This window comes from Mya arenaria, chromosome 9 (genome assembly GCF_026914265.1).
Source record: "Mya arenaria isolate MELC-2E11 chromosome 9, ASM2691426v1".
NCBI lineage: Eukaryota > Metazoa > Mollusca > Bivalvia > Myida > Myidae > Mya > Mya arenaria.
In genome coordinates, this window is record NC_069130.1 from 11,945,451 (window position 1) to 11,969,297 (window position 23,847).

The 23,847-nt window shown below is 34.5% G+C and overlaps 2 protein-coding genes across 2 annotated transcripts; both read left to right on the forward strand.

Moving 5' to 3' along the window:
• The first annotated feature begins 6,068 nt into the window (after positions 1–6,068).
• LOC128245548 (L-rhamnose-binding lectin ELEL-1-like) lies at positions 6,069–10,077 on the forward strand. Its single transcript, XM_052963747.1, has 3 exons — positions 6,069–6,207; positions 9,018–9,214; positions 9,782–10,077. The coding sequence occupies exons 1-3, from the start codon at positions 6,150–6,152 to the stop codon at positions 9,875–9,877; spliced, it is 351 nt and encodes a 116-aa protein (XP_052819707.1). The 5' UTR covers positions 6,069–6,149; the 3' UTR covers positions 9,878–10,077.
• A 10,439-nt stretch (positions 10,078–20,516) lies between these two features.
• On the forward strand, positions 20,517–22,691 carry LOC128245553 (L-rhamnose-binding lectin ELEL-1-like). Its single transcript, XM_052963752.1, has 3 exons — positions 20,517–20,704; positions 21,536–21,732; positions 22,312–22,691. The coding sequence occupies exons 1-3, from the start codon at positions 20,647–20,649 to the stop codon at positions 22,405–22,407; spliced, it is 351 nt and encodes a 116-aa protein (XP_052819712.1). The 5' UTR covers positions 20,517–20,646; the 3' UTR covers positions 22,408–22,691.
• The last annotated feature ends 1,156 nt before the right edge of the window (positions 22,692–23,847 follow it).

Sequence of the window (23,847 nt, forward strand, 5' to 3'; positions counted from 1 at the left end):
ATGGAATTGAAACATTAAAAACAATGGCGATAATTATAATAGCCATATTCATGTAACAGATGCCTTCATATAATATTTTACAAGAAATATCTAGATGTATAATAATATTAATATAGGTGTATCTTGATAGAATGCACTTTTGAAGAAATTCCTAAAGTAGCTATATCGATAAGAATTGAGAGTCAATTTAATGTTTAATACAAATATTATCCAATTGAAAGTTAATTAAAAACCCAATCGTCCAATTAAGTAAAACAGACTTTTAACATACGAAAAATATATAGAAAAATGTCTGCATTTATTAGTTGTACGGTAACCTTGAAGGAACTTCTTGATATCTGACATTTTCTTTTGCACTCATAAATTATTTAATATGTTTGCGTTTTATCTATTACATACACGGTTACAATCTTGTTATAAGTAATTGTTATTTTCCATAAATGCATTATTTAGTAAGTAGTTAAAGGTTTATCACACAACAACTATGTATGTGCTGGTTCTGAATAAGAGAGCCATTAAAAGGGATGAGAAGTATTTAAGCGAATATGGCGGTTGAAATAACTTGAATAATCATGTCCGCTTTCAAATTTCTAGAATATTGTAACACATAGACATACACAATCTGAAAAATCTCTGAATCATCGACAGTTTAAAGATATTAACACTTTATCATAAGACATTATGTTTCAAGCAAAGCAAACGGCAAAAACAAATAGCGATAAAACGCCACTTTAAAATCTAATATCACAAGGTTTTTTATTGCAGTTGTTAATTTTAAGATTAACTATAACCACAAAATAGGATGACAAAACATTTAATTGCATTGCAACTAAAGAAATTTGTGTGATTGCACTTGTACAATGTAAATTATCGCCGTCATAAATATAAAAATTCCAGAACAACAAAATAATGCATTTTTGCTCATGAGATGTGGTCGAAGAAATAAATCAGTTATTTGGTCTGTTACTGACTCACTACGTAAAAAATCGGGGGTCTGTGAAATTTATAGGGGGCGAGGCAAAAATTTCACAGCCCCCCCCCCCCCATTTTCAGTAGTAGGTCAGTAATAGACCAAATAAGTAATATTAAACTACTTTTAATCCAGGTTGACTGAAACTAAGGCATACAGTTTTCACATATGGATTTCTTTTCATTTGATAACATTAATATAACTAAACACAGTAACACCTACGTGTATATTGTTTTTTACAGAATGTTTTTTTCCTCATAAAACGCAATATTTTGGATTCATTTTACAATTACGCCTAGGTTATTTAAGCTTTATAATTTTAAACAGCTCAACCGATAGAAATTTAAGCATTTTTGAAACTCTTTGGGCTCTTCTTGGAGATTTCTTTTACCCAATGGACACCTATGGAAAATAAAATTGAAAGAGAAAGTACAAATTAATTTATGATCTTTTTAACATATTATCAATGTTATATCTTGAGAAAGATGTTTTCTTAGCATTGACATTCAAAATTGACATAAGATATACACTAAAATGTCAGCATGTAACTTTATTTTTTAAGACATCAAGGGACACTCATATTTAAAATCAATACATTCATATGTATAACAATCATCATTTTGAGTGGTTAACCTTTAACTCATTACTAAAGAATGCATTTAAGGACAATATTATTATTTTTTATTCTTCTTGGTATACCAATTTTTATTGGTAACATTATTTCCATTAATTATGGTAAATCTTCTTTGGGAGTAAGAGGGCATTTTTATGATATATGAATGTACATGTATCTTTGTGGGGATATACCTATATCAGCCTTCTCTGGTTCGATATTATATTCAGTACATTCAAAACCTATTAAAGCAAAGAGTACATTGAGAACACTACAATGACATAAATATACAATAACAAAATACAAAAGTACATAAAAACACAATAACAAAACGACATGTAAAATAGATAGATCATTAATTTAAGGGATAAATAACCTTAACTGGCCAGCTGAGTAGTAATTATGTTTTTGTCGAAGTATAATTTTAATATTAATGGAGAAGCAAGTCAAACGTTAAGAAGCAGAGAAGGGGAACAAATGATTTTATGCATTGAGCAAAGTATGTAAATACAACTAATTTGTTAGAAAAAAATGTTTACTACTCGACAAGATTTATGTTTGTTTCTGTAACGTTATAACACTCAATCATACTTAACGGGACATACAAACCTGGCAAACATTCACACTAGCACACTACTGGTTACAAATCCGTCCTGCCTGGGAAAGCATTTCTCTCGAAATGGAAATTTATCATAGTATAAGAACCTAGGTGTTCAATTAAAATAAATAAAACTACTTAATTGAAACCCCAAATAAAACAAATAGTAAGTAGATGTTGCTAAAATACTTGGAAAACACAAATAATGGCATTTATCAAAAGGAACAATGGCATTTAATTGGAGGTAGTTACTGTTTGAGCTGTGAACTGAAGATGTTGAAGTTTTCGCCCTTGCATACGAAAATGGACTGCATGATGTGAAATGATGAATTCAATTAATTTAAATATACATTTTTTTCAATTTTCAAGATAAATAAGAATACAAGATTTGATTGGTGTGTTTATAAAATGGGATGCTACAGATAACTATGTATTGCAATTTAGACCCAATTTATTCCGGCATGCACTTTAACTATTGAGATATGCTGTTAAGATATTAGGTACTTAACAACGACGTCAAAAGTCATGGTGATAAGGAAGGGATCTGTTTTCCTTTACTTTATTTGTTCTATATTACTGATGCGTTTACATCAACAGTAATTGCCCATGGAATTAATTTGCAAATTGGGTGTGTTTACTTATTTGTATTCAATGTCATTATTAAAACATTTTAATATAATCTTATTTTATTTATAAATATTCCCGTTAAGAAATCATGCACAGGTTCAACTAATCAAGCTTTCGAACAGCCTAACAATATTTTTTGACGAACATGTTGTATGTAAGTGTCCCGAAAAATGTTTTGAGATATCTATTTCTTTCATGCTTTTCGATTAAATATGGAGTTTTATCAGTGAAATAACAACAGTAACAATATCAATTTGCTATTTTCACTGTAAAATAAGGAGTGAACATATCAACTTTCAGAACTACTTTTAAAATCCATTGTAGTTACTTCCCTTGATCAAAACAGAACACTTCACGCTGAACCAGAAAATGTTGGCAAAAAATATTTAAAAATTTAAAGAAATGTTACATAAGTTTAAATAAAGATATGTTTGGATATTGACAACTTACTGTTTATTAGAAAAATGAGTTTTTTCTTGATCTTGAAGCTGAATGTTCGATCATTTGCTTTCATATCAAACATATTACAAACGAAAACAACTGTTCGAACATAAATACAATGTTATATCATCGTTAAAATGTATTTTGAACTGTTTGCCGTTGTTATACGTCATACGAACTTCTCGGAAAATTCACACAACAATTTACAGATTTATATTTTTTACCCCACCCACGCCTCAAAATTTGTTAACAAATTAGCGCGGTTCTTATTACCTGGAAATCGACCTGTCTTCAAGCGAAACAGACTGATCCCTGACAGTAAGATTACAAATATCAATGTATCATTTGACACACTATAAAACTAAGAAGAACGTTTTATATCCGCAATTGTATTGGTAACACCTTCGACCTTACGTAATTTGGTTATGTATTCATACCTTGCTTAAATTAAAAGTGTTTTCATAAATGCACTAATTAAACTTCATTGCTAACTGTTCATAAAATTACTGCACTAAAAAACAAGTGAATAATTAACTTTTTCTCAACAAACAGGAAATAGAAAATTGACAGCTACGTCATTTGCTATTTTATATATAGAATTTGCGTAGGGGAAGTCCCTAGGGTAGCGGCGTAAAAACACCCTTGTCAAAAAGGGGTAATTAAGAAAATAAATTAAAATAATGATAAATCTCCGAAAATAAGCATAAAAGAAACAGATTTTTTTTGTTAATTTCAGTGTAAGTTCGTAACTTAATTTCACTCTTGACCATAGAAAAACTATATTTTCAGGAGCCACTCGTGAAAATATGTTATTCTATGACACTCGTGAAATAAAATACGATCTTACACTTAAATAAACAAATATCCTCTATATCACTAACACTAAAAAGTAATATTCCATAAATACATATTGACAACATATTTCATATTTCTGTACAATAGTAGTATGTTTTTATTTTCATGTTTTTCTTAATGACATACTATTGATTTGATTATTTAAAGTATTCAGTTTTCTAAATTGTCATTTAAACGAGTCCAAACCAAAAATCCCGGGCGCAAATACTGATCGTATAAACACGGTAAAGAACTACTCTATGTGAATGTCACAAATGCTAATTTAAGAAACTAAACATGTAATCGTAATGAAGTTCATTCAGCTCTTAATGTATTCTTTAGCATTTTAAATTAGTTCACTTAAGTGAAACACAAAGTTTACGTAAAAACATCTGTGCCAAAACGGATTATATTTGGAAACAAAATGACAAATTACCTGTTTTCATGGTATTTTAAGTAAACAATTAGAATGCGATACATCAAGTAAAGCGTAGGAAAGCGTAGCAAACGTGGAATACGTTAGACATTTACCTATCCTTTGATAAACATTGAAGGGATTTTAAATGGACTCGCTCAAAAAATATAATTTTAATAGCGACCAAGTTTTTAAAAGGTTCTTGATTAAGTTACTTGTGTTAGTATATTCCATCTACATGTATAAACAACATCAGACAGAGACTTAATTTATTTTGGTTGCAACTTATTGTAACCAGCTTTATCGCGGCTCACAGTTCCATATACGATACCAGTGTATACTTACTTATACATGTAACCAGTCTATCACTCTAGAATCTATCCGATGACGTCAGCGTTCACCTTGTATCTTCCCCTTTTCTTCTACGAGTTTCGAGAAAGTAGACCGTACATTTGTTTTCTCAAATACCTGCCATGCCTACCCCCTTTACATAATAATTAAAAATACGTTTAGTTACAAAGCATGCCATGTTTATTCCCGGGAAGGCGCGGTGGCGATCTACATAAAGTCAATACTTAACCTATTAAATGCGCCTTGGCGGTTCAGTACCGCTGTTTCCAGTGTCTGTCTGTTGTTGTGTTCAGTGTACAATACGGTGCGTCTTTATAGTGGCGCTTGGAACGGTCTATAATGGTGACACTTGGACTTGATAGAGCCGACAGTTTTTCAAACACCACGTCTCCCGCCAATAGCATTAGCCGTTCGGGTTTAATGCCATCTTTCAAAATTAAATTCAATAAATCTATAGTCATAACGAGTTCCTTATTGTTTACCTTATGTTTCGGTACAGCAAAAGCAGTTCCCGCGCGCACATGTTCAGTGAACGCCGGGCCTTTTTCTATACTGGCGTCCGTCGATAATAACAATTTTTGTTATTGAAATATATCTAATATCATATGCCTTCCGGTTGTTTTAAGAGATTTATCAGTGAAATACCAATGATATTTCAATGATTCAAACAGTTAAATAACCTTTCTATATATATCAATGTTCTTAAATTAAATCCCTCTCTTAATTCAAAATCAAACGTCAACGCGTACGGTGATTCAATTTCAAAACAGTGAAAAATATCGATTTGATTTTCTCACTGTTTCAAACATTGACATATCAATTTTATTTCACTGATCAATCTCGTTTAACCACTGGAAAGCATAAAACATGTAACGCTCTTACATAGAAAGAATGCTCAATATCTGCAAATTTTAAAAAGCTTAATACGTATTATTTTCTTGCTATTAGTATACTTTGTATAAAAAGTATTTATTTCATTTAACCTTCTAATGACAGAGTACAATTGATATGAGGATTGTTTTTCACTATACATAAAATAAATGCTTTCAAAATGTGAGTCCCTATCCAATTTGAAGTAGTCTCTTTAACTTTAAAGTATTTCGAGATAACAAAACTAATGTGTTTTTGTATCATATTGTTCAATCAACACTAATGTGTTATTTTATTATACTGTCCAATCAGCAATTGACTGATGCAGAACTATCCGGGTTTGTCGCTATAAATATAAGGATGCTGTCAACTATTGCAAACAACACAAAACGAATTTCAAGTTGAGGAACACTTCTGAAAAAGAGGAAAAATGAACACAGTTGCTGTATTTCTGTTTGCCGTATGCGCAGTGCTGGCTGTTTGCTCAGGTATGTTTTTATCGCATACATAAATATTATCCGATATTAAGTCTTGCTCATTAATCATTTTTCATTTTGACGTGATTTAAAGTGTGCTTCTTTATCATTCTTAGTTTAAATTTGACCGTTTGAAGTTAAAGGTACGTCATAACTAAAAAGTAAGTATATGTTGTGGTCCAGGATGCCCTCACTATATAACAAATTGAGAATGCTAATTCAGATTGATTTTTTGTTTAAGTCTGAGTGATACGCATACTTTATAGTTTTTTATTCAGTCGAATAAATGAAAACTGGGAGTAAAATGTATATAAATATCTCAGAGATTATTTTTTTGACTGAACCAGAACTTGACTATCTTCTGGCCTGATGCACCATGGATTTTGTAAAAAATAACGGATCCATTCGGAGCTCAACCTCGGATGTATGCCGGTACATAAGCAGAAGAAGTTCGTAAAATTTCAGCAAAGTGTTTAACTGCAAACATAATGAAGATGTCCTAGAGTTTAACCGCTTAATTAAATAACTACGCGATCTACCTGTATCGGACTTAGAAAGACACGATTTCTGACATTGTAAACCGTCCATAAACATCAGATGTTGTTTTCGATAAAAATGGCCGAGGAGCTCCGAATGTAACGGATCAAATCTTCAAAGAGAGTCGAATTTCTTAGAAGAAACGGGACAAACCTTTTTATTTTTTTAATAAATATTATAAAAAAAAATGAAAATTAAAGTAAAAGTCGAATTAAATAAAAACAAACACATGTAAAACAAACATAAATTTTGATTAATAGTCCTTCACTACTAATTTAATAATGCATTTATAAAAAAAATGTTAATTACGGATAACAAGATTGTAGTTGTGTATTTAATAGCTGACAATACAAACATATTAAATGACTGGTGGGTCCTAAATGATTTACAGTGATCAACCGCCGTCTCCTTAGGTAGAAATACCGTGTTTCTGCAACTTTCGTTCAAATTGCATATGGCATTCTTCATAAGAATCACTCTTTTCGAGATATTATCATCCTTTTCGGTAAAATAAAACAATTCTATCAATTGTAAAACTGCTGATTTGAGAGTAAGACATGTATAGATAAATCAATTGGTTGTGTAAAACATTGAAGTAAATACGGATTGCTGTCATTGGCTATGCAATAGACATGGAAGTTGTTAATCAAGAATGCGATCTATGACACCGTCGATTTTTTCATTATTTCTGTTTGATGCCATTTCTTTTTTAAAAAGACGCATGTCACCTTTATTATGCAAACGTGAGAGGATTGGAGGCTCTGCTGAGTAAGGACGTGCACATGTTAATCTTTTTACTTACTTAAATGTGTTCAAATATTTTAATTTAGTCCCGTACTCAGAACTGATAATAAAAAAGAACAGTTTCTGAGCAGAACGTTTATTGTTTCGAGTGTATATACAACCGTTGGCAAGTTGCGATGTATAATGATGCACTAGTTGAATTTAATTTAACATTGACGTCAGTTTGCCCAACTTATAGAAAGACAAACGTGTAATAGAAAAGGAACATCATCTGGTGATGAATGTATCATGAGATTAAGATAAGTTTTCATTCGTTGCCTACAATATTTATATGAAAAGCTACAGAAACAAGCTCAGTAGACATATGTTTAAACAGAAACCCTGTTAAATGACACAGGGTAAACGCATATACACAGACCTAGTTTGATATTTACTTTGTATTAAATTGAAACTCATGTGTGATCCTATTGTCATTTCAAATGAATGCAATGGTAAACGGCTATTAAAAAAGCATGGCATCGCTTTTAAAACAAATAAATCAAGCAAAACCACCTTGCACACATTACAAATTTCGAAGGACAGTGTAGTAAGGGTTCCGGTGATAAAATATAAATATATGAAAATAAAAGAAATTTTTTTCTCCCACCTCAGATAAGTAGATCCAAAAATGTAATCATGCTAGAAATTCTAACCTTGCTCACGAGCAAAAATACCCGTATGGAACTCCTTTTTAATATTCATCACATTGTAATTACCTCCCTTGTTAAAGATTGTCGTTTGTAGCATCATAGAAACCTTGTCTTGTGGCATATTTAGAATGCTAATTAATTATTTCTCGCTTCAAATGACTCCATAAAAATGTTTTCATGCACCTTTCAAGAATTAATGTTTCACTCTCCTCAGAACTATTTAAAGACCGATTTGACTATTAACATGATCCCAATCACTACGCTCATATCCATGAAAACAACGAATTATCACATATCCATACGCATTTCTTTTTACTTCGCACAAAAGAGTTCCAGCAAAAATTACATTTTACTTAGATTTGATTATCTGAGGTGGGATCTACCATGGCCGCTCGTGTAAGATAGGTTCATTCCACCCCTCGGTAAATCTCGTTTCCGCAAAACACCCTACGCTCGGGTCGGGATGAACCTATCTTTCACTCTTGGCCATTGAAGATACTTATAGTCATCGATGTGGAGCTGCCATGACTTTATTTTTTATTTTCTCCCACATCAAATTAGTAGATCTAAATATTTGGCCATGCAGGAAATCCGTACATTGCCAATGGTCAAATACAAAACTATTCCTGTGCGTAAACATACATTCGAATTCTTTTTTATTGTTTACTTAACTGAAGTGGGAAAAGAAGCATTTACCTTGGTCGCTGGGAAAACCATACTTTCACAAAAAAGCTATGTCCTCTCTTAAAGACACCATTTCTAAATAGAATGACTCATATGACATTTCATCCATTTTCACAATTGAGTGTAAATAATTTGTATTAACGAAACTTTTTTTGCACACCTCATCAGCCAAGAGACATGTGTTTATCTGCGAGGGATCGAGTGGTCCCATAACGTGTGCCGAAGGCAAGAAAATGAATGTGTTAAACGCCTACTACGGAAGAACACACGGCAACTCTATCTGCTACCATTCTGCTACATCCAACCAGAATTGCAAAGCCTATGGCTCCGAAGCCAAAATCAGGACATCTTGTCACAATCAACAGGTGAGTTAGTTTCAAGCCTTATCGATTTTACCTCGATGATTAATTGAGTACGCAATTAATATAGGACGTATCACTCTCTTGTGTGCAATTTGGTAGTCTCAAAAATGGCAGTCTGATGGCAACTTACTCCGGACAGCCATTCAACTGCCTGGCAACTTCCTTCTCTAAATCATGTCTAATTACCATGTATTCTCTGTACTGAGTAAATTGAGGCGTTGATTTTCTATACTTTGAACCAAAGATGTAGAATTTCATCAGCTGAATTAAGAAATTAGTAATCGCTGTGCGTTTTCCATTGCTAACTATTCTTAAGCTGATAATATTTTAATGTTACGTTTAAATTAATATGATAATCTTTTAAGAATTGATTTAGTCTATTACATAGTGGTTGAATTTTCGGGTACTCCCGGAAAAGTTGTTCCAGTGTTTCAATATGGGATTTATTTTGTCATGCGATGAAATACATAATTTACAATTGAACCTGTGTGGAGTAGTACAGGTTTGACTGGTTGTTCACATTTGTGACATAATAGTTTTCAATTGCAAATGTGTTTTATCATTCATCAGTCATGCAGCTTGACAGCAAACAACGGAGTGTTTGGAGATCCCTGCGTTGGAACGTACAAATACATTGAGATGGTGTTCACCTGTGTGAATGCATAGAACAACCGGACATATATACCAATGAAGATATGAAATAACCTCGCATAGAAAGAAAATGACAAAAGACTAGTCTCGAGGTGTTAGAAGATCAGGTGGTTTGCATCTTCTCTTCCACCTGGAGTTTATACAACAATGTCAATATAGTATTGCATTGACTCTATCACAATTTTGAAACAATAAAATAGAATTTAAAACTGTCATTATTTAAGTTTATTCCGAGACAGAAATGTTTAGTCTGCATGTGTATTTTTAAATTGCTTATATACAAAGTATGGATATTTAGCCAATTGAAATCGACATCATAAGAAGTATGTGTTTATTCATTTAGAGGAGTACTGATACGTCCATGTTTTAATTTTAACTTAAAACGTGTAGCCACGTTAAGTTCTAAATGTTGTATGCTATGATTTCAAGTTCCGTATACAATTAGTCAATATGTGCCCAAGCGTAACAAACGCTTGTATGTCAGAGGATTTAGGCCCAATATTACTGAAAACAAAATTGCAACGTTCGTCGAAAATAAAGGCCCAAAATCACAAAGGTAACAATACTTCGAAATAGACAAAGACGAACCGCTGTGATTCGAGTCAGCGTCGAAGACAACGGAAATGCCAATATGCTGATAGAAAATGCATAGTTTTGGGCCCGCGGCATAACCTGCCGTCCATGGATGTCAATTGATAGCTTTAGAAACCGTAAAGCAGACCATGATTTAAACCTAAAAGACAAAAGGTCAATTACGGACACGCTTCCGATCAGTCAGTTCAGGTCTGATCATGGGCATAGTAATTATGCAAGTCAAAGCAATTGCGATAATGACAAGGGCTATAATCCTTTTTCCGCCCTATAAGTTGACTAGGTCGACACGCTAAAAAACAGTCATACATGGTCATTCCAATATCATTTAATTTACCCACTTGGAATGCCAAAGGAGTCATGTCCAGCGCAAGTTATTTAAGCCACTTCTTGGAAACGAATAACATTCAGGGCTTTCAGAGAACTGGCTATTCAGAGCAAATATTTCATAAGAAATGGTACAATTAATCAGTTCCTCCCTGAGTAAATGTTAGAACTTAATACATATACTTGTGGCAAATTATTTCATTTCTCGATTCTACGAATTACATAGTATATGAGCTATGCATTTCCCGATCCCGACCATAGTTTTGTATCAAAAGTCACTTGCCAATGGACAGCCCCGCAACATCATTTTTCCGAAAGCTTTAAACATCGCAAACAGCTAAAAGCAATATTTCGTCGAGCTTATCGTCATGAAGTTCACGCATTTACAAAAAAGGGAAGAAAACAGGTTTACAAGTGCCGCTGACCTCGATAGCAATGAATTCTGGAAATAAGTAAACAAACACAAAACAAACAAAAAACTTTCCACCTTTCTTTGACATTAATTTTGATGGCATAAAGTTTCAGACCTCTAACGTATTAACCAGGGATGGAAAACTTATTTTTTCTCAGTTATACATAGTGAACAAAGATAATCTTTTAACACCGTATATGAAAGGTTTGTTGAAAAGAAAATGAATGACTTTACAAGAAATACAAATCAAGGCTGCATACAGTTTTTAAGAATAAATATCGAAATGGTAAAACAAAGCGTGTGGATACGACATAACTTCTATGAAAACTACATCCACGACGGGAATCTCTTAATTAAATGCATAACAAAAATGTTTAATCATATGATAGAAATCTCGCACACACCAGCAAATATGAAGAAGGGCGTTATTACAGTTCTGTTCAAGGTAGGCAACAAAATAAGGTCTGACCCGTCAACTTACAGTGCTATCTCCCTTAGTTCTACTACAGTCGAAACTCGTTGGCTCGATATCTCATGGCTCGATATCCTCGTTGGCTCGAACCATATTAAAAGAACCGATTTTTATTTACTCTTTGTTCATACATTTTTCGATCGGATGGCTCGAAATCTTGAGGGTCGATATTTCTCCACGCTCGAAGTGGTTTTCGCGGTCCCAAACAAGAATTTCACACTTTGATTTGGTTGCTTGGGTCGATGTCATTTTCGCGGGTTCAGTTAAGAATCTCACGCCTTGTTTGTTTGATTGGCTTCATTTAGCGCAAGGCGCTAATCGATTAAAATTGCTTGACTGATATTATAATTACTGTCGAATTTAAATGGTTTAACAGTTTGAGTAAACATGCCATCACTTTAAGTTATGTCTCTAGTTGTTATCCATCCCTAAATTACTATGCATTTTGATATAACTTTTAAGCTATGTTTGTGTTACCCACTGATAACAATTGCTTGTTTTCGCATAAAAGTATTTTTATAATAAATAAAAAATAAAATGATATTTTCTAATAATCGAATAAGTCATATTACGAAATTTAGGGTGCGTAACTATGCCCAATAAATACTCTTCCTTCTCTTGCGGAGATAGCGTAGCCAATAACAAACGAGGCAAATAAGACTTTATGTAACAAATGAAAAAAATAACATTCTGTAAGCAATCCCGCTTGGCTCGATATTCTCGAGGTTCGAAGTACTTTGGCCGGTCCCTAGAATATCGAGCCATCGAGTTTCGACTGTATGTTAAAACTTTTCGAAAAGGTCGTTTTAAACATTTTTGAAAAAGACAGTTCCATACAGTTAAATCCCTCTCAAGGCGGCTTTCGATAGAACGTAAATTGTACAATGACGTCATTTATGTTACGTGAATGCAAATGCTATGCCAAATAATACCTCGAAACTATATACGTGTTTCTTTGACGCCTTCGATCATACTTGGCTATCTTCGCTTCTTCTTAAGTTGAACAGAATCGGGATGGATATTTCTCCATTTAGATTATTGAAATCCTTCTCTGAAAATAGTTACAGTTGTATCATAACCGAAGGATTTTCGTCTGACTGGTTTTAAATCCTACAAGGCACTCGCCAAGGCCAATGCTGTAGCCCGCATTTGTTTATCCTTCTTTTAACAAATTAATGAACAACTTCGAAAAACATTTGTCAGTGTGTCAAAGTGTGGAATTGGTAAAAACGGGTTCAACCCTATTATCTCAAAACGCATTTATGAATCGAAAGTACTCTCGACCGCTCGATACGGTGCAAACTCTGGAGCGGTGTCACTTTGAATTATTTGCTCCCCTCGGAAAGAGTCAACCGGCAATGCATCAAGTGGTTCCATCGCGTCACACACAGACATTACAATCAGTTGTCTTGGTATCCAGCCAATTCAAAATATCATTGATTCGAAAAAAACGCACATTCGTATGTCAATTAAGTCACGCTGATCCAAATATGAAATTTAAAAAAGTCTTTGTCAACAGACTTTTATCATTTACATCAGAGGATTTTATCACAGATCTATATAGTATTCTAGGCAAATACGACCTCACATAATACTAAACAGAATTTTCTCTTCCTCCATGTTTCCAAACAAGTTCGTTTTGAAAAGAATTTGCAAATCAGCCATTGTTAAACATGTTACAAAATCGTGGAACATAAGAAAAAGCGATGACAAAAACCACATACAAGTCTCCCTTGTTTCCCTCATATTATGAATTGTATCTGATATGGCAACTTAAAAGCTTCTCAGTTTAAAATTATTCTCAGTGTTCGGTTTGTTATACAAATTATTTCCAAGGAAAAACAATATCACATGATGTCATTGTGATGCAGTAACAAATGAAATTGTTCTACATAATGTGTTTCTTTTGTCCATATTTTGAAAATGCACTATGCCGAATATTGTCCTAACTTATAAACCTCTAAGGTGATGATCACTTTAGATGCTTGATTTTATTAAATCTGACCAATCATCTTATTGATATTTTAAGAGGATTCACCGAGCTCGACCTCACTGATGAATGTCGAATCAAGTGTTTTATAGTTAGATAGTTTTTTAGTATTGAATTTTCCAAGAAATATAGATAGATAGTTTTTTAGTATTGAATTTTCCAAGAAATATAGATTGACATTTAAGCCATTGTAACCATAACACAATGATAAAGTAACTTTAATACAACCAGATGATATGCGTCTGTTACTGTCGAAATATCAGATTGAATGTTTTGTTTGTGTATTTTGTAAATAACCTCATGCTTAATAAATGTTCATAATGTTTATTTGTATGTGTTTTATATGTGTATACTTTGTATTGCATATATTTGTAAAGCTATGCTGCTATTCACCTATGGACTGAGGATAAACAGAATAAACTAAAAACTAACTAAACACTATAATAACACAGAGAAAATTTTGATCTTTTAACTATAACAAATTAATATAAAAATGCTGATTTAGTGAATAAAGATCGTTTTTTAACATCTAAGTGAAATGAATACATTTTTGTGTAAATTTGTTTTAAAAAGAACTTGATATTTCGATGTTATTAAGAGAGTTAATTTTAATTCGGTATTTAACTTGTATATTCCCATCACTTAAAAGTGTTACTGTGAATGCAAAAATAACATTTTAAACTGTTTCATAATACTCATTCGGTAAATACATATTGATAATAAAATGACATTTCATGTTGGCAAGGACAAGTGAAGGCTATGTAAACAAAAGTCATTTGTTTAATAAAATTATTGTACAAGTATTAGTTATTGACATGGACAAAGGTATATTTATTGAAAAGTCATGAAAGGTTTCAGAGCCTAGAGAATATTGAGCAACAAGTTATCTAGGGTATGACGGCTTAGCGAAATTAACCGACCAGTCACCACATGTACTGGGACCTTAGCGATATTGACCGACCAGACACCACATGAACTGGGGCCTAGGCAATATTGACCGACCACTCACCATATATATTAGGGCCTTGGCGATATTGACCGACCACTCACCACATGCTTCGGCCCTTCGCGATATTGACCGACCAGAAACCACATGTATTAGGGCCTTTGCGATTTTGACCGACCACTCACCATATGTATTGGGGCCTAGGCGATATTGAACGACCGCTCACCACGTGTATTGGGGCTAAGGCGATATTTACCGAACACTTACTACATGTATTGGGGTCTAGGCAATAATGAACGACCACTCACCACGTATATTGGGGCTAATGCGATTTTGACCGACCACTCACCACGTGTATTGGGGCTAAGGCGATATTCACCGACCACTTACTACATGTATTGGGGCCTAGGCAATATTGAACGACCACTCACCACGTGTATTGGGGCTAAGGCGATTTTGACCGACCACTCACCACATGTATTGGGGCCTAAGCGATATTGACCGACAAGTCACCAAATGCTTCGGGCCTAAGCGATATTGACCGACCAGAAACCACCTGTATTGGGGCCTAAGCGATAATGACCGACCATTCACAACATGCACTGGGGCCTAAGCGATAATGACCGACCAATCACCACATGCATTCGGGCCTAGGCGATATTGACCGACCAATCACCACATGTTTTGGGGCCTAGGCGATATTGACGGACCACTCATCACGTGTATTGGGGCCTAGGCGATATTGACCGACCACTCACCACATGTATTGGGGACTAGGCGATATTGCGCGACTACTCACCACATGTATTACGGCCTAGGCGATATTGACCGATCACTCATCACGTGTATTTGGGCCTAGGAGATACTGACCGACCACTCGCTACATGTATTTGGGCCTAGGCGATATTGACCGACCAGTCTCCAAATGCTTCGGGCCTAAGCGATATTGACCGACAGTAACCACATGTATTGGGGCCTAAGCGATATTGACCCACCAGTCACACCATGTTCTTGGGCCTAAGCGATAATGACCGACCAGGCACCACATGCATTTTGGCCTAGGCGTTATTGACCGACCAGAATATTGTCCGACCTCTCGCCACATGTATTGGAGGCCTAGGCGATATTGACCGACCACTCACTACATGTAATGGGGCCTAGGCAATATTGACCAACAACTCACCACATGTATTAGGGCCTAGGCAATATTGACCGACCACTCACCACATGTATCGGGGCCTAAGCGATATTGACCCACCAGTCAGACCATGTTCTTGGGCCTAAGCGATAAAGACCGACAAGACACCACATGCATTTTGGCCTAGGCGATATTGACCGACCATGATATTGACCGACCACTCACCACATGTATTGGAGGCCTAGGCGATATTGACCGACCACTCACCACATGTATTACGGCATAGGCAATATTAACCGACCACTCATCACATGTATTGGGGCCTAGGCGATATTGACCGACCACTCACCACGTGTATTGGGGCCTAGGCGATATTGACCGACCACTCACCACGTATATTCGGGCCTAGGCGATATTGACCGACCAGTCACCACGTGTATTCTGGCCTTGGCGATATTGACCGATTTGGGGGCCTAGGGAATATTGACCGACATAATATCACGGGCAATGGAACCAATGGGATATTAACCGAAAAGTCACCACACATATTGTGCCAAGAGGATATTGACTAACAAATCACCGTGGGTATGGAGGATAAGGGGATATTGAACGACAAGTCTACACAGGCATGTGGGTCAAAAGGATATTGACCGACAAGTCATCATCAGTATACGGAAGAAGGAAATATTGACATACAAGTCTTACAGCTAGGGCCCAAGAGAATGCGGCATCTGGATATAGCGGATATGAACCTTAGCTGTGCGAAAATCGGCCTTTGCAGTTTGAAAGGATGAAATACTGAACTCTCGGTCTTTAAAGGAAACATGTCAATTGTTTTGTCAAATCGAGAGTAAAACATAGCACCGTCCGTTCTTACAAAAATGTTTAACCATAACAGTATGAAATGATTTCAATGATTTGAAATATCGGAGTGTGGCGGTATAACACAGGCGTGTATATAAAAATGCAAATTGTGTTGTCTAACTCCTACCACTGGAGCAATTAAATTTCTCATGAGCCTAATGGTCGTTGGGGATGTTTCAGACACCAAATACCAAGCGTAGTTCAGTCCTTAATATGTATATTTGATTTGAAAAAAACAACATTGCTATTTACCTTAAAGTTTTAAAGTTACAGTCAACAGTTTTACAGGGATGTGGTAAACTTCTTCACATATTAATGAAAATAATTATGATTACAAAAAATAAAATCATCCTGACCCTCAATAATGATCGATACCAATATACGTAGTATATCAACAGAAACCTTCTATAACACCAGACACAGTATATCCAAACAATCATTCTATATCAACATACATAGTATCCCTAGGTACCTTCTTTACCAACATGCATGGTATATCAACAAGATTCTTCTATACCATCATACACAGTATATCCACAGAAACCTTCTATACCAACATACATAGTATTTCCACAGCAACCTTCTATTCCAACATCCATAGTATATCCACAGAAACCTTCTATACCATCATACAAAGCATATCCACAGAAACCTTCTATACCATCATACAAAGTATATCCACAGAAACCTTCTATACCAACATACAAAGTATATCCACAGACACATTCTATACCAACATACAAAGTATATCCACATACACATTCTATACCATCGTGCATAGTATATCTACAGAACCCTTCTATACCATCATACAAAGTATATCCACAGAAACCTTCTGTACCAAAATACATAGTATATCCACAGACACATTCTATACCATCATACAAAGCATATCCACAGAAACCTTCTATACCAAAATACAAAGTATATCCACAGACACATTCTATACCATCGTGCATGGTATATCCACAGAACCCTTCTATACCAACATACATAGTATATCCACAGACACATTCTATACCATCGTGCATGGTATATCCACAGAACCCTTCTATACCAACATACATAGTATATCCACAGACAAATTCTATACCATCGTGCATGGTATATCCACAGAACCCTTCTATACCAACATACATAGTATATCCACAGACACATTCTGTACCATCGTGCATAGTATATCTACAGAACCCTTTTATACCATCATAAAAAGCATATCCACAGAAACCTTCTATACCAAAATACATAGTATATCCACAGACAAATTCTATACCATCGTGCATGGTATATCCACAGAACCCTTCTATACCAACATACATAGTATATCCACAGACAAATTCTATACCATCGTGCATGGTATATCCACAGAACCCTTCTATACCAACATACATAGTATATCCACAGACACATTCTGTACCATCGTGCAAAGTATATCCACAGAACCCTTTTATACCATCATAAAAAGCATATCCACAGAAACCTTCTATACCAAAATACATAGTATATCCACAGACATATTCTATACCATCGTGCATAGTATATCCACAGACACATTCTATACCAACATACATAGTATATCCACAGACAAATTCTATACCTTCGTACATAGTATATCCGCAGACACCTTCTATACCAACATACATAGTATATCCACAGAAACCTTCTATAGCAACATTTATAGAATATTCATAGAAACCTTCTATACCATCTTACAAAGTATAAACACGACAACCTTCTAGTACATGTATAGTTTCAAACATTTTTCATTAGACGCTCTACATATGGTGTACAGGCTAGATTTTTTATTCCTTAGAAGCGAGTTCATACATGCTGCATTAATAGACATTTAGTTCTTGCTTAAAAACATTTAAACGGAGATGCGTTAACAAATACTTTGTTTAATACATTTTTTCTATCAATGTTACTATGTTTCAGGTAAATATTTAAGGACTTGTGACTAAAATTGCTTTTAGATAATTAAAGTATGTATAGTTAACTCAAAAAGGTATGTTGAAAACAATTAATTTCATTACTTTATTGCATTGCCTTTATATATAAATGCGGCTATGTTAATCATAAGGATATCTTAAAAGCCCGTTTTAAAAGTGTACTAAAACATAGCTCATCTTATTTTGCAATACAATACTTCAGGCAACATCAATTTTTTGTCTGTATAGGTAAGGTGTAGCTAAACAAATTGTTTGTTTTCGAAGTAACTCTACCCAAACATATTTCATTACCCTATGACTGTTCTGTTTCGACCGTTTCCCGACTACCTCGAGCCTAATGATTTTTGTAACCACCTGACATGTTTCATTTTGAACGTTTTCCAACCTAATAAGATCGTAATGTTTTTTATTTACGTACGATATGTTTTATTCTAATATACCGACCTACCTTCGCCTTATTGTTCATTTGTTGCCATCTGACAAATTTTGTTCTGACCGTTAGAGGACCTTTCCTGACTCTTATGTGTTATTGTCACCTAACATTTTGTTTATTCCTTTAAAGGGACTTTACACCAGATTGGCACCAAAAACAGTTTTTTCTTTGTAACGAATTTCAGGGCAATTATTTTATAAAATGTTTTACTCTGTGATATCATAATTGTAAAAAATACCAAAATGTAAAAATAAATCGGAGACCGAGTTTGAACCGGTGTCGCCAAAATCGCAGTCCAGTGTTGTATTCATTGTGCTACAAAGGCTTACCCTAAACGGTTGGAATATTTAAGCTATATACCTAACTTGAAAATATCATGTGATAACATCGACTAGCCAATCACGCATTAGGAATTAATTCTACTAGGCAGACATACCTAGTAATATTTTTCATGGAAATATACGAACAAAACTGCGAAAATAAATAAATTGTTAACTACGTGGTACTTAATAAGTATGTAGATAGTAAGTTTCAATGCATTGTACACATCGATACCAAGTTTATGTCAGTTTTCGACAATTTTCTTTTTTTCTTCGCTATTTCATCATACGGAGTACAGCCCCTTTAGACGATATCTTTTTTGGTAGATTCATGCTTCTTGTAGACGCCTCCGTGTTTATTTATATAAGTTCGTTTCAATCACGACCACATTTCGAAGTTTTGAAGCGGAAGATGACATTTAGACACAACTTAACTAAACAACACTAATAACACAATCAATTTAACTACGAACTACCTTAGCTATATTTTGTGTAAACATTTATTTTGGAAACAAACACTTTATTGGTTTTGCCTGATACTGTTATACGGTAAGTGTTTTATAACATGTGACTATTCTAATTAAAGCAACTGCACTTAAGGCAGTATGTTAATGTCATAAACATTGAATTTATACATTAGCAGGTTTTTTGGTTTTATTTCCAGATAATATCGTCAATTAGCCAACCCGCAAAATAAACGAGTTCAATTCGTCAATTAAACTTTGACATGTTTTTCAAGGTGTGATACTAATAAGTAAAGAGTACAGAGAGATACGCTTAAAATCAAGCAAAACGTTAATTATGTATATCGATGTTAATGTAACTCGCTCACAAATTAATTATACTGGCGGTCAATTTTACAAAATGTGTTCTAATTAAGTCAATTAGGTTAATATATTCAAAAACTAAATTGCACCAGATACATACTTGATGGATTAGACGTTTAAGTTAATTAGTCTGCATATCAGATATATCCTATTCAATTGCTTAATATGTCTTATTTAGGGTGAGAAACAGATCAATGCTCGTACTCTTATTCTAGTATGTACGAACATTCTATCTGTTTAAACTTCCAATGACAAGTTACCATTGTTTCAATGACTTATTTCAGATTATAGACAAAAGGAATGCTTCACTAAGTCAGAACACATAAACGTGAATAAGTCTCTTTAACATTAGCGGTAAGATAACATATGTATAAAGTTTCTTCTTATAATTGTTTTTTATGCATACAAATATACAAAATCGCAAAAGTGTCCGGGTTTGCTACTATAAATTTAAGGATAATTTCAACTAATCCAAACAATACAAGACGAATTCAGGTTGTTGAAAACATTAAAAAATGAACGCAGTTGCTGCGTTATTGTTTGCCGTGTATGCAGTGTTGGCTACTAGCTCAGGTATGTATTTTGCACTAATACTTTAACTCGATATTTGCTCACTGATCACATTTAAATGCAGTCATAAATGGATTCATATCAACGTGATCTAGTTTGTGCTTTGTTGATCATTCTAAATGTTGCCTAGTTTACTTTGACCTCAGTTTCATCTACATATGAATTGCTGTATTTACATTTTTACAATGTGCAAGAATGTTGTTAATCAAAAAGGCTAAACTCGGTTGATAATCGCTGCCACTTATGTCTTAATATACCCGCATAATACCTTTATTATGCCAATTTACTATAATGTCTTCGGAATTTAAATACAAAATACCGTATGTGACTGATAAAAACAAAGAACAAAACAAACAATACAAAACAAAAACAGAACAGGACAAAACGATCTATGTGATTCGAGTGTAATACACACAGTACGCGATGTATTATAATGCACTAGTGTTATATGTTTTAACACTGAAGTCGGTTTGCCCTACTTATATAGCGACAAACGTTTAACCGATGAAATGATGATGAATGTATGATGTGGGAAATATTATCGTACGCTCGTTGCCAATTAATATACACTTTTATGAATCTAAGCTTATATCTTTCCTTAATTCGATTTGACATTAGTTTTGTATTTGTATGCAAATAATGTAAGATCATTTATACATTTTACATTGTACACGGTTACGTGTTCGATTTTCATCAAGGATACCTTTTATGACCTTTAAAATTAACCAATACTGGTTTCTAATTTTAAGCGTGTTCAGATTGATTTATATCAGCTTTCGTCTGTCTTCACATTTGAGCTAGTATAAAAAAAAATTTTTTTGTTTACCACATCAGTTTCGGGAGATGCGATTTTATGCGAGGGTTCGAAAGGTTACATCCAGTGTCCTCCTGGCCAGAAGATAGCAGTTTATAACGCTTACTACGGAAGAACACACAATGGAAGTATCTGTCCCCATGCCGCCACTTCCGACCAGAATTGCCGCGCATCAGGCTCCTTCAACAAAATCAAGAATGCTTGCCACAATGAACAGGTACATGTATATTTGTTTAAAACCATATCTTTGAAAGTAACCAAAGTGGGCAGTGTGATAGTAGCAAACTCCGGACAGCCAGTTAACTATGAAGATTCATTCTCAAGTAATCTGTCTGGTGGTCAAAAACCCCGGATAGGCATTTACCTGAAATGAAATATTCTCAATTTTGCTTCTGGTTGTAACTAGCCCCGGGCTGCCATTAACCTGAGACGGATCATTTTCAAATACGCATTCAGGTAGTAACTAACTCCGGTTAGGGGCTGCCATATTTACCACCTCAACACGTCCACATTCCCACGCATTCAGAATTTGATAAAACTGAATTTTACAAAATCGAACATGGATGTGAGCGATTTAAATTTTGTTCACATCCTGGGATATAAAATTAACAATACAGTTCGCAAAACGTGGGTCGTCATGACGTTGCACTAAGGTTTTGTTATAGGATAAACGACATAATGTAGTCACAAACTTGTGCGGAGTAAAACAAGATTGACATTTTTAATAAACTGGTGATAGATTTGTAGTACAACCGTTCAAACATTACATCGTTAATACGTTTGTTTCTATCAACAGCGATGCTACTTGGCGGTAAATAATGGAGTGTATGGAGATCCCTGCCGTGGAACGTACAAATACATTGAAGTGAAGTTCTCATGTGTGCAGGCATAAAACAGCTTGATGATGATATATGTAAACAGTGTGTTGTATCAGTGAGTCATCATGATATAAACAATGCTTAAACTGATATACCAATAAAAATGTCACTTTGCCTTCTATGAAGACGACGACAGAATTGCCACGAGATATTGAAAAAAATAATTGGCATTCAACATAACATGTGTTTTCATGTGTATTCTCCTGTTCTGATAATTATCGGGGGCGGGGGGGGGGGGTCTTTTGGCTTTAATTCGCACCCGCATTCAAGTCAGAGTACTTTCATGGAATCCATCTTCCAACGAAAATGTTAAATTGGTTAGACATGTTCTGTTTATAATTTGAAATAAATGATTCACATCAGTCACACATAGTTCTGTTCGTTTAGCCGTACTGTATAGACAGAGATAAACTTAAATGTTTCCATACGAAACAAAAACAATGACTGCAGTAGTAGTCGACCGAACAGAGAAGAATGCCTTTAAATTTAATAATCCATATCGAAATACAGAGGCACAACTCTATTTTCATACCTTAAAATAGAGATGCACCTCAAAATTTCACTTCCCAATTTGCAATCATTACGGCCAATCAAATTCCGTCTTGAAATTTGGATATACAGACGTTTAAATAACTCTGATTAAGGATCCGCAGGGAGATATCCTAAGTGACAAAATAGTTACACGGACATTTATATGTCCGTGATGCTACTAAGTTATAAAAAGTAACATATTTTTGATAAACAAGGCTCGTGCGCATCGCGCGAATCTTCATTTAAAATCAAACAAAAGTTTACTTAATATCTACTGACTAACTTAGAATGTAAACTACATTATGACTGGCCGATGATACGCAGTCAACGGTTAATCTGGAACTAGTGTGTAACTGTACTCAATTTAATTGAACTTAATACTTGAAAACGTCGGAATATTTGTAAGCTTATTGGAACTATTTCAACAACTTTCTAGACTTTTAAGAATTAGATGACAAGGACGAAATATGCCAAACAAAGCACAAACACAAGCAGACAGCGTTGAGACAATAGTATGCCTTTTTACGAAGAACATAATATGAGCGCAATAACAGTTTGTCTTCATGAATAGTGATGGAGAATCGATAGGCAATGACTTTGCGTTGAGCTGAGACTCAACACAATGTCATATTATTATTAAAACGTAGGTATCATGAAAAATCAAGGTGAGTTGACATTATTCTTGTCATAAATAGTACAAAACATGATGCCATGTCATTCAATATCGATGAAACTTAAGAAACATAATTACTAATCCAAATATACTCCCCACAGGTTTGATCTAAGAATGTAAACTATTCTTATAAGATCGTCGAGAACTGTTAGGTTTGGTGCGAACTAAAATGATAGATGTCGTCCAAATTATCTGATAAATTGTACTCATACCTGCAATGGAAGCATGTCAGTTTGGTGCAGACTGTAAT